Here is a 19,307-nt window from a genome sequence, read left to right on the forward strand (position 1 = left end):
TAGACTCCAACAGGTGCAGTGTCAGGAGGTTGTGGGGCAGGTACGTAGGGAAAAAACGAACAAAAAATGTGAGGAATGGGGAAAGATGGGTGGATGCATTGACAGAGGACTGCAAATAGACAGGATGGGAGTTGAGACTGGGGAGGAGGTGATAGGACATAGGGGTGGAAACTGTTGGGTGGAGGGTGTGGGGACAGTATGTTACTGTAGGTTGAGGCCAGGATAATTATGGGAGCAGAAAATGTGTCACAAGGATAACTCCCACCTGCACAGTTCAGAAAAGCTGGTGGTGGAGGGAAGGATCCAGGTAGTGCCATGCGGGTGCCCGTGGCTGTTCCACAGATTTGGCACCTTCCTATTTCAACCTTTTTATGGGCCATCTAGAGAAGACTTTCCTAGTCTGGTTCAGGTTCACTGTGATATCTTCATGATCCGGACCCTGGACCAAGACACCTTATCTTCGTTCCATCACAAACTCAGCACCTTCCCTCCCATCTACTTGATGTGGTCTTCCTCAACCCAGTGTGCTGCCTTCTTAGATGTTGATCTCCTCCTCTCTGACGGCTCCATCCACACCTCTGTCCACATTAAAACCACCAGTTTATTTATTTATTTATTATTCCATGGGACCAAATTAAGGAAAAGTCTCCATGGTCATGGAACGAGTCAATACATGAAATTATAACACGGTAGTAGAAACAGATAAAATGAAATATAAGAAACATATTCAGGCAACAAGTCGTAAGTTTAAATAAAGAAAATCAACAATGTAACACTGGAATTTGCTTAATTTTTCAGCTCTTCCAGGAGCTCCTCTACAGAGTAGAAGGAGTGAGCCATGGGGAAACTCTTCAGTTTGAACTTAAAAGTGTTTGGGCTACTGCTAAGATTTTTGAGTTCTTGTAGTAGCTTACTGAAAATGGATGCAGCAGAATACTGCACTCCTTTCTGCACAAGAGTCAAGGAAGTGCACTCCACATGCAGATTTGATTTCTACCTAGTATTAACTGAGTGAAAGCAGCTAACTCTTGGCAATAAGCTAATATTGCTAATAACAAACAACATTAAAGAAAATATATACTGTGAGGGCAATGTCAGAATTCCCAGACTATTGAATACGGGTCAACAAGAGGTTCTCGAATTTACACCACATATAGCTCGAACAGCCCATTTTTGAGCCAAAAATACCCTTTTTGAATCAGAAGAATTACCCCGAAAAATAATACCATTCGACATAAGCATATGAAAATACGTGAAGTAGACTACTTTTCGTGTTGAACTGTCACTTATTTTAGATACTGTTCTAATGGTAAATAAAGCAGCATTTAATTTCTGAACAAGATCCTGAAAATGGGCTTTCCACAACAGCTTACTATCTATCCGAACACCTAGGAACTTGAACTGTTCCATCTCGCTTATAATATGCCCATTCTGTCTGATCAAAATATCGGTTCTTGTCGAATTGTGAGTTAGAAACTGTAGAAACAGTACCTGCATTTTGTCAGCTGTCATCCCTTTCAGACCAAAAAATCCTTCCCATATAGCCTGGCTACCCAGGAACGGCATATGTGCAGTGACAAAAACTCTCTTGCTCAGTAAGCTGAGGATCTCATGAAGGCCTTCACAGACAGGCACTATCCCACAGACCTAGTCTGCAAGCAGATCTCCTGTGCCTTTTCTCCTCACAACCCCAATCCTCCCACCACTCTCAAAACCAGCCACTAAGGAGTGTCCTTCATCACCCAGTACAACCCCGGACTGGAACAACTGAACCACATCCTTCACCAGGGCTTTGATTACCTTCGACATGCCTGAAACGAGGGACATCCTACCAGAGATACTTCTAACCCCTCCTAAAGTCATATTCTGTCACCCACCCAACCTCAACAATATGTTAGTCGATCCCTACGCCACTCCCAACCCCGACCCCCTGCCACAAGGATTGTGCCCCTTTGGAAGACCAGGGTGCAAAACCTGCCCAATCCATCCACCCAGCACTTTCTATTCCAGTCCTGTCATAGGTTTATCCTACCCACCTGTAAAAGCAAACATGTCATTTACCAGCTTTTCTGCTATCATTTCACAGATTTTGATATCGGTATGACTATAAAACACCCGTCCACCAGGATGAAAAAAAAAAATGGTTCAAATGGCTCTGAGCACTATGGGACTTAACTGCTGAGGTCATCAGTTCCCTAGAACTTAGAACTACTTAAACCTAACTAACCTGAGGGTATCACACACATCCGTGCCCGAGGCAGGATTTGAACCTGCGACCGTAGCGGTCGCGCGGTTCCAGACTGTAGCACCTAGAACCGCTCGGCCACTCCGGCCGGCCAGGATGAACAGCCACTAACCTGTGGCCAAGAGCAAAATACAGAGTCCACCAGAAAAATGTATGCACTCTGTCTGGCTCTATCAAGATATCGATATTGTCATTCGATTTGAGTTATGAGTGTATTCTAATACAGTCTTTGGCTCAACAGATGTTAGTACTTTCATCTCATTATTGAGAAAACAAGATGGCTAGAGCATACTTGACAATCAAGCAACAAAAATGTATTGTGAAGTGGTTTTTCAAGTTTGATAATGCTGTTGATGTGCAACATCAATGGAGGCGGGAGTTTGAAACAGAACTGCCAAACCGCCTAACAATTAAACACATCATTGAAAAGTTTGAATTGCATGGAATGATTTGTGATATTCACACAGGAACGTCAGGAAGACAGTGTACAGCTACAAGTACTGCTTCATTGGCTCTTGTGCTGGAAATATTTGTTAACTCTTCACAGAAGTCTGCTGGGCAATGTGCACATGAAGTAGTGTACAAAGAATTATGAAAGCTGCAAAGTGGAAAGTTAACATTCCAAATTTACTGAAAGTGATTAATGATGACGATCCTTGTTGCCGAATGCAGTTTTGCAAATGGTATCAGAAAATGGTAACTGATGATCACGATTTGTGATGAAGGTAGTGTGGAGTGTCGAGGCACAATTTAAACTTAATGTAACTGTGAATCGGCATAACAGTGTGTACTGGGCACTGGAAAATCTGAATATTTGTGTGGATAAAGTGGTCAATATACTAGGGGTTCATATATGATGTGGATTATCATCTAAGGGCTTAGTAGGACCCTTTTTCTTTCATGCTACTGTCACTGGGTAAGTGCACCTGGAAATGTTACACACATCAATTTTGCCAGATATGCATGCACTTTATGGAACTGATGAAGAGGTCTTCTACCAACAGGATGGGGTGCATGTGCAGCGATCTCCACTGTAACATGGGCTGACGTAGTTGCAGCGGCCCCTCGTCATTCTGTTATGTGTATAGCCACCAATGGTGAACATTTTGAACATTTAAAATAACCATGTGCTAAACTGAAAGTTGTACAACATGTGTGATCAATTATTAAATTTAAATAAACACAAAAGTAATACTTTTTGTTCCTTTAAGTGTGTATACATTTTTCTGGCAGACTCTGTAGACCACCCTGTGGTACAACATGCAGCTGAACCTAACACACTTGATTTCAATGGCTGCTTCACTACCAGAGCCATCTGGATCCTTCCCTCCACCACCACACACTGTCATACCCAAGCATTTATATGAGTTGGATGAATTCCAGTTGTGACTCATTGATACTGTAGTCACAGGATAGTACATCATTTTGTTTTGTATAATGCAAAATTTCACATTTCTGAACATTTAATGCAAGTTTCCAAGCTTTGCACCACCCTGAAATATTGTCGAGATCTGACAGGATATTGTTGCAGTTTTTTCAGATGGTACTTCATGCAGATAACCACATCATCTGCAAAAAGTCCAAAGTTACTGTTAATATTGTTTGCAAGGTCATCAAAAACATAAAAACAAAAGGTTACTTTCTGGATATCCATTGTACATCAGTGCTTTAAATCAGTGCTTCAAATTTATTGAAAGGTTAGGGTGTTTTTATGAAGAGCAAGTGTCTTAAAATAAAGGAGTGTGTAAAGTCTTCTGTGCACTTCATTAACTTCTGAGAGCAGTGTGGCAGTTACGTAACCTTCTATTTAGATCTAACAATGGAAACTGCAGGTTGAAATATCAACAAAGCTAAGTGTCTAACAGTCTTTTTGTCATGCCTGTCAGCAACTCAACATGTCAATTTTGTGGTGAGTAGCAATCTATTTAGATCTAAATTGATAAGACTACACTGTCTGAAGAAAAAAGTCAAGATCTCATTTTTAATTTAACCGTGATAGTTTTGGCCAAACTGGGCCATATTCAGATCTAAAACTAAAACACAGGAGTAAAGTTGCTACCAATGGTGTCAGCTTATTTGCATGATTACAACTTCTAATGAGGCAAACTGTGAAGGTTCTAAACTGGTTCCAGCCTCATCTTGCGGTTCTTGGTAGTGCATTAATTCACTGCCTCCTAATTGAAAACTTTTTGGGCATTGAATGGTAATAATAATAATAATAATAATGTGCATATGGCATTGGTGGCCATGAGACCCCTCGCAGGGCGGTTCAGCCGCCGCTCCACAAGTTCTTTAACGCCACTATGGTGACTTGCAAGAGAATGAGGATGAAATGATGATGAAAGACACACAACACCCAGTCATCTCGAGGCAGAGAAAATCCCTGACCCCGCCGGGAATCGACCCTGGGACCCCGTGCGTGGGAAGCGAGAATGCTACCGCAAGATCTCGAGCTGCGGACGGTACTGAATAGTGTTATAAAATAATGGGCACAACACCATTGTTTTTCATTTCACTTGTTACACATTTACTAATTTTGAACTGACTTGGTGGATGAAGCCAGTTTCCTAAAACTTCTGTTCATATATCAATAATCGCAGGCTAGACCCCACAATCAGGAAATTTCAGTGGCAGTACTTGTCATAAACTTGACAGCGTATACAAATTAGTAAGATGAACACAGTACCCTGTGTAGGTCACCACACATACATTCATGCAAGTGTAAACATTTACACATGTATCAATCAAAATATTTCACTAACACTTATTGTTAACAAGAAAAATGCCAGGAGACTGTTACTTGTTCCACAGCAGATGGTGGACAGGCTTTTATATCTCATACTGCATAACTTGATCTAAATAAGCACAAACTTGCATTGAAACATTAACGAAGTATTTTCCAGGATCTAACTTTACAAATTGTGGATACTGACACGGAGATATTAAAACAATGATTGTGGTACGTGTACTCATTTCATAGTTGTTGCTCCTCTGTGAGCTTTCTTGGGTTCTTCTTGTACGTAGACAGTACTTGTGAGATTGCTCTACGTGGAGTGAGGATTTTTGGTTTGGAAGCGATATTTATAAAGTGGTGTAAAGGAGGTTTTAGAATTTTGGAAAACCCATATTGGGTTCTAAAACTGTAAGGTTGAGATCTATTATAGTAGCTGCATTATGCATTCCAATAATGACTTGATTCACATAATAAATAGGTAGTTTACAAAAGGTTTTGGAACTATTTTGTATGTCTACACTCGGAATTACCTAATTACAAGTATAGTTTGCATATCTGAAGTAATAATAAATTATGCAAATTTCTAGTTAGTGTTTAACTGGTTAATGTTAGGTGTCATTTGGTGATGGTGAACTTGGGAACTGAACGGGTGTAACAGCACAAAAGGCGATTGTAATTTTGGGTGTGTCTGGAGTTCAATATTATCTGTTAAGTTAATTAGTTTTTGGGAGATTAAAGTATGTGCTGTTAAGTCTGGAGTCATAACTTTCTAATAGTATGTGTCAGTATGTCCAAAACTACTATTCCATGGGGTAATGATAATTGAAAATATTCCTTACTTTTAATCAATATGGTTTTCAGTAAAACTAAACACATTACTGTAATCAGCAACTGAAAAATACCATCCAAATAACACATTAACATGAAATGTTGTCTAAAAATATCTTGACAGATTTGGGTGTACACTATGTATACTGATGCAGATAACTAGGCTCGAAAAGGAAAAGAAGGGAAAAAATACAAATATAGTTATTAAATACGAGAGCAACAGTAGCAGCTTGCTCTGTTTCAACATCAGGTCATGTCAAAAGTCCTAATTTAGTCAGAACAGTTTATCTCGGTTAAATAAATAAATAAAAAACAACCATTACTTACATGACTTTTTTTCATATGTTTATAAGAACACATCATGTCATCTTCCACAACAAAGCTCTGTCTTTCTGGTAAACATGCAGATAATTTATGGTAAATATGTTGCAGGACCCAAACAGGATGCAGAAGCAGCAAAGAACTTTATTGCAGATAAGTTTCAGGAGTGCTGTGAAAAGGAAAGGAACGATGACAACAAGGGTGTTTACATACGCTACACCTGTGCGACAGGTGAGAAAAATCTCTGTCCTTCAGTATGACAGTAGCTGGAATGTATGAGGTGCACAATGGAGTGATGGTATGTTATAAGAGGGCAGAGTGAAAACAATGATGTAGTTATGAAATGTGTACAGAAAAGAACATCACAGTGTTAACATATGCTTTTCTTCGAGTGCTAGAGAACAATAGTATTTAAGATGGAGGTGTAAAGGGGAGTAAATGGGAGGATGTATTGCCCAGGTCACCTGCTCGCTTCTCGTAAGGTGCAGTTCTGAGGAAGGGGGGGGGGGCAAGCTCATGACTCCACCTCCCCAGTTAACATTTTAATGGAAGAGTTTAGCAATCGTGGAAATTCCTGGATGGAGCAACAAATAAAATAAGGGAATGGGAACCACTCATCTATAACAAATAGATGCATGGAGTCCAGTGACACATAACAGAAAACAGCATTCACATTAGCTTTTTAGCACTAGTTCTTTTGTCCATCAGTAATACACACATTCACACACACAGCCACAGACACCCAAAAGCATACTTGCGTGTGTGTGTGTGTGTGTGTGTGTGTGTGTGTGTGTGAAGGTGTGTACTATTGTTGGAGAAGTGAGCTAGTGCTTGAAAGCTATTGTGAATGCTGATTTCTGTTATGTGGTACTGTGTTACCCACATGGATTTGCTCTAGGTGAGTAAGTGTTCAAATGCTCCTTGACATCAGTTTTCAGATTTCACAGTTAACTTTCTAATCTTCTGAAAGTAATGTAGCATAAAAACTAAAGCGTCCACAAATGGTAAGGAATTCTAGATACACTGTGTGATCAAAAGTATCTGGACACCTGGCTGAAAATGACTTACAAGTTTGTGGCACCACCCATCAGTAATGCTGGAATTCAATATGGTGTTTGCCCACCCTTAGCCTTGATGGCAACTTCCACTCTTGCAGGCATGTGTTCAATCAGGTGCTGGGAGGTTTCTTGGGGAATAGTAGCGCATTCTTCACGGAGTGCTGCACTGAGAAGAGCTATCAATGTCGGTCAGTGGGGCCTGGCACAAACTTGGCATTCCAAAATATCCCAAAGATGTTCTATAAAATTTAGGTCAGGACTCTATGCAGGCCAGTTCATTATAAGGATGTTACTGTCATCTAACCACTCTGTCACAGGCCATGCATTTTGAACAGGTGCTTGATTGTGTTGAAAGATGCAATCACCATCCTCGAATTCCTCTTCATCAGTGGGAAGCAAGAAGATGCTGAAAACGTTAATGTAGGCCTGTGCTGTAATAGAGCCATGCAAAACAACAAGGGGTCAAGACCCCTCCATGAGAAACACGACCACACCATAACACCACAGCATCAGGATTTTACCGTTGGCACTACACACGCTGATGATGTTCACTGGGCATTCCCCATACCCACACCCTGCCATGGGATTGCCACATTGTGTACCATGATTCGTCACTCCGCACTCCGTTTTTCCACTGTTCCATCGTCCAATGTTTACACTCCTTACACCAAGCAAGGCGTCATTTGGCATTTACCAGCATGATGTGTGGCTTATGAGCGGTCGCTCGACCGTGAAATCCAAGTTTTCTCACCTCCAGCCTAACTGTCATAGTACTTGCAGTGCATCCTGATGCAGTTTAGAATTCCTGTGTGATGGTCTGGATGGAAGTCTGCCTTTACACATTACGACCCTCTTCAACTGTCGGTGGTCTCTGTCAGTCAACAGATGAAGTCGGCCTGTACGCTTTTGTGCTGTACGTGTCCCTTCACATTTCCGCTTCACTGTCACACTGGAAACGGTGGACCCACCGATGTTTAGGAGTGTGGGAATCTCGCATATGGATGTATGACACAAGTGATACCCAATCACCTGACTACATTTGAAGTCCGTGAGTTCCGTGGAGCGCCCCATTCTGCTCTTTCATGATGGCTAATGACTACTGAGGTTGCTGATATGAGTATCTGGCAGTCAGTGGCAGCACAATGCACCTAGTATGAAAAATGTATGTGTTTGGGAGTATCCAAATACTTTTGATCACATAGTGTTTGTTTAACACACAATACTTTTCAGCTGCTCAAGTGAGGGCTAGCCCGGGTGGATGGGATTTCAGTCCGTAAACTAATATTTTGAATGGGTAACGGCACACACACGGTGGCAGATGGTATCTGCTGTCAACAATAAATTTGACACAATTCATCAGTCCACATGTACAGTTTGATCACAATAAGCTGACCCATTTTATTGTACTGCCAAAAATGGAGAAAATTTACGCTAGTCAGAAGAGTGCTGCCAAGATTTCCACTTGTGCCATCCCTGCTTTTGTTGGTGCATAAGTTCATAGCAGTTTTCCATAAGTTTAATAAAGACAACATACTTACATAACACAGAATTTAGTCATCAATAATATATTCTCCTTCACTATTTACAACTGTCTGCCAATGCTGGGGTAACTTAGAACTAGCAACTATAGAAATCATACAATTTTGAGGTGAAGAACTTGTTGAGTGCTGTTTGCAGCATATATCCATCCAGAAGTGTGTTTGATAGAGAGTGAAAATCTCAGGCCACAATATAAGGTGAATAAGGTGGGTGTGGAATGATTCCCAACCCAACTCCCATACAGGGTTTTTGTCAGTCTAACAGATGGCAGGAGGGCATTATTGTGCAGTAGCTTTACCTCACGCAGTCTTCCCAATCATTGTTCTTGGACTGCATCTACAAGACGTGTGAATTGTTGACAGTAAATGTCAGCAGTGATAGTCATAACTCTAGTAAGCAATTCATAGTATACCACACCGTTGTTGTTCCACTAGATGCATCTTTTGTGGATGTGCGCAGGTTTTCATACGGGGAGTTTCTGCTTTGTTTGGGCTCCGCCATTCCTTTATTTCCCTTATGTAAACATAAAGATGCTATTTCTCATCACCAGTAATGATACAGGATAGGAATGGTTGGTGTTGTTCACGAGCCAGCAGAGATGCACATATGGTCATCCACTGATTTTTGTGATTTTGGCTTACACCATGTGGACTCACATACACAATTTCTGCACTTTTCTCTTTACATGCAAATGTCACACAATGGTGGAATGATCACAGTTCATCACATTGCCAGTTCTCAGGTACACTGTCATGGATCATTATGCATCAATACATTCGAACAATCTTCATCAAACCCAGTGTACAGTCACAATGTCAAAACAGTCCTCCTTAAAATAAGAAAACCATTTTCTTGTCATGCTCTGTCCAATGGTATTATCCTCATACATGGTGCCTCAACTGTTGCCATCCCTCTATTGAACCCAAACAGAAGAATATGTCAGAAATGTTCTGATTTCTCCACTTGGCACTTGGTTTTCTAGCATCCCCAGCTCTACTCACTATTGCAAAAGGACAAAATGTAAATTCAAATAGTAGCAGTGAACTGCAAATAAAAAATGGCAAATGATAATAAACCGATAGCAACCAGAATACCAACATGCAAAACAAAAACACTATGAACTTATGCACTAACCTGATATAAGCACAAAACATAGGTAAGAGTGCCAGCACTGCAGAAAGCAGTCAGTGTTGCTATTCCTTCAGTGTTCCTCTCTCTTCAATTGTCCTCAAGGAGAGCAAGGCATGTCCCCCACCATTCCTGACAACACTCATGAAGTGTCAGTTTATTGTGGCCAAACAGTGAATCTGGCAAACCATAGGAAGTCAGACAGAAGGGTCTCCCACTAGGGCTGGTGCTGGGAAGGGGATGGGGTGGGGGCCAGTGGGGAGGTAAACAGAAAGACTGACCTCCGAAACAAAGACGGAAATTAATTTATTTATTTAGCAGCTTATGATGTACATCTGTGGAGTAAGTCCAAGTTTCATATAACTGAAAGAAACACCATTCCCTTCAGTGACACACTTGAATAGCCATAATCTGCACACATGTGATACTAATCCTCATACTTAATAAATTACTGGTACTGCTGAGTGCGCATTTCAATTTTATATCGTGTAAGTTGTAACACAGTCAAAGTTGTGAGAGTATGTATCTATTAAGATTCATAAATCTACTGCATGGTGTATGTACTTTACAAATTTTTTGAAGAATCCCTTTCAAATGCCTTTTTTTTTATTTTTTATTTTATTTTATTATTTTTTTTATTTAAAAAATCACAAGGAACCACAAGGCGTAAAACTTTGCTTCCACGGTAAAGCCGACAGGTGGCAACAACAGTAAGTAGCGGTTGAAAGAAACAGATCGCAGACATCAGGAAGTTAGCTTGGACCTCGGTCAACATAACCTCATTCAAACATTAGTCAATTTGTGTCTGCATCATTAAGTTGTTCTTCATTGAAAATGTCAATTTACGAGTCTAATTCTCGTCGTTTACGGGGAGTTGATAGTGTTTTGTTTCAATATGAAGAAAACAGTGGCTGAGTCTCATCGAACACTCTCAAGTACATTTTATAAGGACTCTATTAGTGAAAGAACGTGTTGTGAGTGGTCTCAATGCTTCAAGAATGGTGATTTTAACGTCATAGACTGGCATAGTGCTGGAAGAGAGAATGTTTTCGAAGATGCGGAATTGGAGACATTGCTGAGTGAAGAGTAGCATCAAACTCAAGTAGAATTGGCACGATTAGTGGAAGTGACACAGCAAGCCATTTCAAAACGTCTCAAGGCTATGGGCACCAATCAGGAAGAAAAACTTGGGTCCTGTGTGAGCTGACACCAAGGGACATTGAACAGCATTTGTGTTTGCGAACAGTTGCTTCAGAGGCAAAAACGGAAGGGATTTCTGCATCGCATTGTGATCGGGGATGAAAAATGGGTTCATTACGATAACCCTAAATGCAAAAAACCATGCGGATATTCCGGCCATGCTTCCACGTTGACGGCCAAACCGAATATTCACGACTCCAAGATTATGCTCTGCATTTGGTGGGACCAGCTCGGCGTCGTGTACTATGAGGTGTTAAAACCAAGAGAAACAATCACAGATGCTCATTATCGAACGCAAATAATGCGTTTGAGCAGAGCATTAAAAGACAAACGTCCGTAATACAGTGAGAGACACGATAAAGTGATTTTGCAGCACGGCAACGCTCGACCCCACGTTGAAAAATAGGTCATAACATACATGGAAACGTTAAAATGGGAAGTCCTACCCATGCGCCGTATTCTCCAGACATTGCTCCCTCTGACTATCACCTGTTTAGATCAATGACGCATGGCCTGGCTGACCAACACTTCCGATCTCATGAAGAAATCACAAATTGGATCGATTCGTGGATCGCTGACCCCCCTTTCTCTCTTTGCTCCGTTTCTTTCGCTGATATTTCCTCTTCTTTCTTCCTTCTTCGTACCGCAGCTATATCCCAGAGTTTTCAATGCAGAAATGTGGTTAGAAGGGGGCCGTGTGTGGGGTGGTTCACGATGTCGTAGTGCTGTGAGGGAGCGTCACTCGTGCCTCTGGTTTGAGAATACTGATGACTAAAGTACGAACATTTCTGAAAAGAAAAACGCGTATGTGCTCTCTTTTCTTTTAAAATTATAAATAGTAGCACAGCTAGTACCATCTATCGTTCTACTGAACTGCATGAGCGCGACACCATTGATGAAGTTTCAACCTCAAAAGAAGTTTATTAATATCAACTAGCTGAAATAAAAAAAAGACTTATCCAATCCATAAGTCACTCACAGTTAGAGTAATTAGTTTCTGATGTGTGTGTAGCGGTCATTGGTATTTAAAAGTTCGTTTCAGTAATTCTATCACTGTCCATTTATGAGTTGCTAAGCAACGTATCAACAAGCTGACAGTGGAATGATTTGTACTTGTCGTATCCCGACAGTAAATTGCTTCTCCCATGCTTTAAGCATCAAGACGATTACTATGCCACTCGTATAACTCTTTGATAGTTATTATCAACCTAATGTCCATAAATTTCGGTTAATGTTACTGAATCATACACGCGACGATAACGCCCGATATCCAGCTGCGTATCTTGAACTCCGCGCCGACATTTGAGAATTCGCGCGCGTTTTGTATGCACCAGAGTCGGGCTGCGGTTCCCTAGAATAATTTTTAAATCAACTCCGGGTTGTAAATTAACAATTCTATGCCCATTCGTGAAAGTTACAGCAGATCCGCGCTCGACGACTTCTTGATCGCGCACTCGAGCAACACGGAAGTTTTTGTTCTTACAAAGAGAAAACATATCGTGCATAATGCAACAAGGTTATTTGTTATGTCAAAACATATTTATATCTGTCTCATTAAAACTCATTACCTATTAAATGTTGTACATAATTAAATTCTTTACTTTGTAAATAATCAATAAAATTTAGAAATAATTGACATGTATAAAAAAGATCTCAAATTGATATGACATCATGGGTCACTACTGGTTTCGACTCCCCGACACTCATATGATGCAAAGTAGATCCGACTATATAGGACATACTCATGTAATGTTACAACAGGATTCGTACATTGCCCAAAAGATTGGAGAAAGTAGTGGTCAGCGATGGAAAATACACTCCTGGAAATTGAAATAAGAACACCATGAATTCATTGTCCCAGGAAGGGGAAACTTTATTGACACATTCCTGGGGTCAGATACATCACATGATCACACTGACAGAACCACAGGCACATAGACACAGGCAACAGAGCATGCACAATGTCGGCACTAGTACAGTGTATATCCACCTTTCGCAGCAATGCAGGCTGCTATTCTCCCATGGAGATGATCGTAGAGATGCTGGATGTAGTCCTGTGGAACGGCTTGCCATGCCATTTCCACCTGGCGCCTCTGTTGGACCAGCGTTCGTGCTGGACGTGCAGACCGCGTGAGATGACGCTTCATCCAGTCCCAAACATGCTCAATGGGGGACAGATCCGGAGATCTTGCTGGCCAGGGTAGTTGACTTACACCTTCTAGAGCATGTTAGGTGCACGGGATACATGCGGACGTGCATTGTCCTGTTGGAACAGCAAGTTCCCTTGCCGGTCTAGGAATGGTAGAACGATGGGTTCGATGACAGTTTGGATGTACCGTGCACTATTCAGTGCCCCCTCGACGATCACCAGTGGTGTACGGCCAGTGTAGGAGATCGCTCCCCACACCATGATGTCGGGTGTTGGCCCTGTGTGCCTCGGTCGTATGCAGTCCTGATTGTGGCGCTCACCTGCACGGCGCCAAACACACATACGACCATCATTGGCACCAAGGCAGAAGCGACTCTCATCGCTGAAGACGACTCGTCTCCATTCGTCCCTCCATTCACGCCTGTCGCGACACCACTGGAGGCGGGCTGCACGATGTTGGGGCGTGAGCGGAAGACGGCCTAACGGTGTGCGGGACCATAGCCCAGCTTCATGGAGACGGCTGCGAATGGTCCTCGCCAATACCCCAGGAACAACAGTGTCCCTAATTTGCTGGGAAGTGGCGGTGCGGTCCCCTACGGCACTGCGTAGGATCCTACGGTCTTGGCGTGCATCCGTGCGTCGCTGCGGTCCGGTCCCAGGCCGACGGGCACGTGCACCTTCCGCCGACCACTGGCGACAACACCGATGTACTGTGGAGACCTCACGCCCCACGTGTTGAGCAATTCGACGGTACGTCCACCCGGCCTCCCGCATGCCCACTATACGCCCTCGCTCAAAGTCCGTCAACTGCACATACGGTTCACGTCCACACTGTCGCGGCATGCTACCAGTGTTAAAGACTGCGATGGAGCTCCGTATGCCACGGCAAACTGGCTGACACTGACGGCGGCGGTGCACAAATGCTGCGCAGCTAGCGCCATTCGACGGCCAACACCGCGGTTCCTGGTGTGTCCGCTGTGCCGTGCGTGTGATCATTGCTTGTACAGCCCTCTCACAGTGTCCAGAGCAAGTATGGTGGGTCTGACACACCGGTGTCAATGTGTTCTTTTTTCCATTTCCAGGAGTGTATTTTGAATGATACATGTGTAACCAATGTTTTCATTAAAGCCTCAAATGTTGGGGGGAAAAACAGCGGAAGCAAAGTTGTACATCTTTTAGAATTTCTTGAACCTTATGCTAAAACCGTGTAGTAAGCTCCGATGTAAATAAATTACTATGACATTGAAACACTTAATGTATTTTATTTTTATTATTATCAAAATCATACGCTCTGTTTTTTTCTCTCACACACTATCTTTCTTCTCCCTCTTCAGGATACTGCTTATAGTATTCTTTTGAACGCCTCATAAACCAGAATATTTGATAACGTGCCCTTCCCTCTGTTATCTCACCTCACTTCCACTAGTATTGAGTGTATCAAAAAGGACTTTACAACTCTGAAAACTTACATCAATGTAATTGATTTATCCATTTAACCTACAGACATGGTTTTTGTGTCATTTCTATAGCAAAATACCTTTTTTACCTTACACCTGAACAGGTTCAATGTGACTTCCATTGGTTACACGGCACACATTCCATCTGAATTTGATTTCTTGCCAAACTTGCTGCAGCATGTCAGGCGTGACTACTTCAGTTACGAGACAGATTCTGGCTCTGAGCTCTGTTAGAGAAGCTGGTAAGGGGTGAACAAACGTGGTATCCTTGATGCCTCCCCAAAAGAAAACAAGTGTCAGTTCCGGTGAATTTAGGGGGCCAAGAAATTGGCTCACCTCAGTCCGACCACTCACATGACAAGTGGACACGCACGATAACCTTCTTGTTGAACGCCCCTGCCCTAAATAAACAACAAATAGACATTTAGGAAATCCTTGGTGTTTGAGAAGTATTATGGCAGTGTACCACCTCGCATAAACTGCATGCTGTGATCTTGGTCATCATTGCAAATATGGGGGATTAAAAAGTTTACCAGCACATCTAAGTACATTATTCTGTTGATACTTTTCACCTTGAAAAAGAAAGGTTCATAAACTTTGCTCTTCCTCAATTACAAAACACATTCAATTTTGGGCTTTCACATTCATGTTCCAGAGATCTTTATGGATTTTCACTGCCTCAAATCCTACAGTTGTGTTCATTAACATTGCCACTTAAGTGAAAAGTCAACACATCACTAAAGGTAACAGTTCCAAGGAAATCTTCGTCTGAGCAATGTAACATTTCCACACAATAGTCAGTGCCTTTTAATTCTTGCACCATTGTAAACTTGTACTGTTTGAGATGCAGCAGTGTTCTTAACACACACCAGTCAGTCACCTGTGGGACATCTAGCTCTTCAGATGTAGGCTGATTTTGTAGGGCTATTCACAAAGCGTCATCTCACTTGCTCTATGTCTTCAGACGCTCGTGTATGACCCGAGGATCTGATGTGTCTTACAGAAATTCCAGTTTCAATAAAACACTTACACCACCCATAAAGGTAATGAGCATGCCTGGGACTGGTAAAAGCAGCCATCTTTGCTGCATCTGGAGCTAACACCTTTGGTGGCATGATTCTGCACTAGTGCACTATGTGAGTCAAAACTTGAACTATTTTCTTACAGAATGATGGCAAGATGTTGTAAAAATAAGTTGGTATGAATTTTCAAAGCTGTGAAGTTTTAGTTTTGACACACCTTGTACTTTTGCTTCTTTTTCCCCCACACTCTCCCACCATCTTTCTCTCTCACTCTGTCCCTCACATAATATTGTTACATTCCATCCTGGATTTTCCATTGTTTGATTTAATTTGTAATTATATCATACACAAAAAATTCTTTTTCATTTGTTACCAGACTGCATGTTGTCCATATGTCAGCTCTGACACTTTCTTCTCGGGAATGGATAAATGTATCAAGTTGAAAATTATATCACACACTACAATTTCTGGTTCCTTGGTGGTGTAAAACTGTTGGGCTTCTAAGTGAATGCAATCAAAAGATACAGCCATTTATGTCACATTTTGATACTTTTAAACTAACTCATTAAAACCTGTAGGGTACTTCCCATTGACCTATAATCATGAAATTTGGCAAGAAACAGGTTTTCACAGTGCAAGTGAAGGAAAAAACAAAAAATTGTGAATTTGTGATTATAATACATGAAAAAATATTTATTTTGTCACTTGCTACCTGACTTCAAACTTAAAATTATAACATTCTCAAAAGTCTTGGAATTCCTGATACTTTGCCGGTATCAGTGTCAATAAAAGGCAAAAATGATTGAAATTCTTGATTTTCAGGATGGATGAATTGTCTGTATTGATAATTAAGTTTGTATGGAACCGTCAGACCGTGAGACTTACTTGCACATGCCAATTTTCCATTATAAGTATAGCACTCCATCTCTATTTCATATGTACTGTATGTCTTCACACTGTCCATCATTACTAGTGTCTCTGTTCCTTAGCAATTGTCAAGCAGTGCATGTCAGTATAGATATGGATTATTTGTGGTCTTACAGCTTCTTAACAAACATTGTGATGTAGCTAACAGAACTTTCCAGTCCCTCAATCTAAATATTGAGATAATTTGTAGAAAGAGTAGATAATGAGGTACGTGTTTAATTTTTCTTTGGTTTGGTGTGAATTACCAATTTCTTGCTGTATGTTAGACAGGAGTTTGTTGAATGTCTTTCCACTACAGCACATAACTCCACTCTGGACCATGAGCAAGGAATCAAAGCTTATGTGAATATTATTTTTGTGCTTTGTTTTGTGACTCTCTATACCACAGTTCAGTTTAAATTGATTTTTGTTATTAACATCTAGAAAGGTCACTGTTGCTTGTTTGAAGTTGCACGATATGAATCTTTGCGAGATTAAGAGTCAAATGGTGAGCTATGAACTACATGTTGGCCTGTTCACTTGTCATGTGAGCTGTGTCTGCTAGGGCCACGGTCGCCTGCACGGCTTAACATTTTGAATTTGCCTGTAGTCGTCTGTTGAGACCACATGCAGTTTCTGCATGTCAGTCCTTTAAAAAAAATTCAAGATTAATTATTGACTAAACCACCAGCCATTCAAAAAAATTAAATAGTAATGTTCAATACCAAATTATGTGCACTTTCTCTTCACATTAACCAGTCAACCTCTATACAAATAACTGAATTTATGTTATCAGTTTGTGTTATTTTCACTTTTCTCCATTTTTCAGATACAAAAAATATTGAGGCAGTATTCTCGACTGTCCGAGATTTCATCATAAAGAAGATGTTGGAACAGTGCCACGTCTTCTAACAATATTGACAATTGCGATGTAGTGTTCTGTTGGCTTCCTGGCAAGAGCTGTAAATAGCAACAATTTGTTCTCAAAACGTTTCTGAAATTATAAATCCATATTATATGGTATTTTTATTAATTAGGAAAATCTAGGAGCAAATTTATTGTGTGTCCATGTAAGAACTGTAAATATTAAGGAAGATAATCAGTTTTACGAATTACTGTGATAAAGAAAAAATATATGCTGACTGTTAAATAAAATGCTTTCAGAATAACAAACTTAAGTATCTTTTTATTTTAATTATTCATATACTGTGTGCTCATGTAATGGTTATGAGATCAAAAAGGACAATCATTCTACAAAAGCAGGTAAGTTGAACACTCAACATATTCTAACCTACCTTCATGACCGCACTGCTTACTGGCACCCTGGACCTCAGGTGTTACTGTTTTTCTAATTGTTTCTGTCTTTCTCTCCTCCCCCAATCTCAAGGATATACCACCAGCTTTGACTTCTCTGTTGTTGATTCATTTTTCTGTTCCATTGCTTCTTTGCAGCTGAATGCTGCCTCCTATTTTGTGTTTCTCTCTGTCTGATCAGTGTTTTATCTGTCCCTATTCCATGTACTGTGTTCTCCGACACTTAAAAGTTTCAACTGCTTGACACATTGACTGATTCTGCCTGCGTGGCAATACTTAAAGCAACTGCTTCACTTCTTCCTGCAGCTAATTAATTTCTGGCCTGTTTTAAATGTTAAGGTGACATTAGTGAAGCTCTCAGGTATCCTTTCAGAAAGAATCACTTAAAGTTGCAATATTTTCACCAAGTACTTGATCAACGCCCTCAAATAATGGTGTAGAATGTCAGCAGACCTTGCTATTGGCTGTCACTGGAGGACCCCAACAGCACATTAAACCTCAAACTAATTGTATATAAGACATTGACAGCAGTAAAAAGCTAAAAAAATTGACATTTTTTGAAGGGATAATTGATGGATCTGTTAACAACATTCTTGAAAATTAGTTGGAGAAATATGAAGTAGTTGCTTTTGTAGAATCTAAGTAAGTCACTTTCTTTGAGGGAATTTTCAGTGGGCCCCACAAATTAAAATATTTATTTTGGCTATGCTCAAATTTATAAATGACACACTTTCACTGACCCATCATTTGTAACTAAGCCAACTGTATCACTTAATTCAAGAAATAATTTTTTATTATTTGGGGATTAAACTTATCATGCTGAATCTAAAATTATTGAATCCAGAATGGTTCAAAACATTTTCAAACTGTAATGAGCATAAACAACACAATACTTATAAATATTAATACAGTTGTTCTAAGTATTCAGTATTCAGTTTATTCACCATTGACCACTTACAGCGGAATAGGTCTGAACATTAAATATACAATTAACAATAATTTTACAGTAAAGTTTTTACAATTTAATTCCTTTTCTTTTAGGAATATTCTTATATACTAATGTCAATGATTATTTCAAAATATTCTGTTATCTTATAAAATGGGTGTTTGAGTAACCAGTCATAAATCTTACATTTGAAAATATTACTGGTCAGTGACCGAGCAGATGCTGGAAGTTTATTAAAAAGTTTTAAACTCATTATTTTGTGTGAGTTTGCAGTCTTTGTAAGTCTGTGGCTTGGTATGTCGAAGTCCAGTTTGTCTCTGGTATTGTGGGGATGTATGTTCTCTCTGGTCTCAAACTCATTTAAGTTGCTTTTGACATAAAGCAGTGCTGTGTAGATGTATAGATTCACAACAGTTAATATCATGTGCTGGATAAAGAGGGGGCAGCAGTGTTCCTTGGG

At 40.6% G+C, this 19,307-nt stretch overlaps 1 protein-coding gene across 1 annotated transcript in view; it reads left to right on the forward strand.

Annotated features, from left to right (window-relative positions):
• Window positions 1-17,718, forward strand: part of LOC124552643 (guanine nucleotide-binding protein subunit alpha-11-like) — a 150,489-nt gene extending 132,771 nt beyond the window's left edge. The window contains exons 7-8 of the mRNA XM_047126970.1: window positions 6,240-6,359; window positions 17,417-17,718. Of these exons, the coding sequence (XP_046982926.1) occupies window positions 6,240-6,359; window positions 17,417-17,499 (203 nt within the window). The 3' untranslated portion in view covers window positions 17,500-17,718. The remainder of the gene's footprint in view (window positions 1-6,239; window positions 6,360-17,416) is intronic.
• Window positions 17,719-19,307: the final 1,589 nt, after the last annotated feature.

The sequence above is a fragment of the Schistocerca americana genome, chromosome 10 (genome assembly GCF_021461395.2).
Source record: "Schistocerca americana isolate TAMUIC-IGC-003095 chromosome 10, iqSchAmer2.1, whole genome shotgun sequence".
Classification (NCBI taxonomy): Eukaryota; Metazoa; Arthropoda; class Insecta; order Orthoptera; family Acrididae; genus Schistocerca; species Schistocerca americana.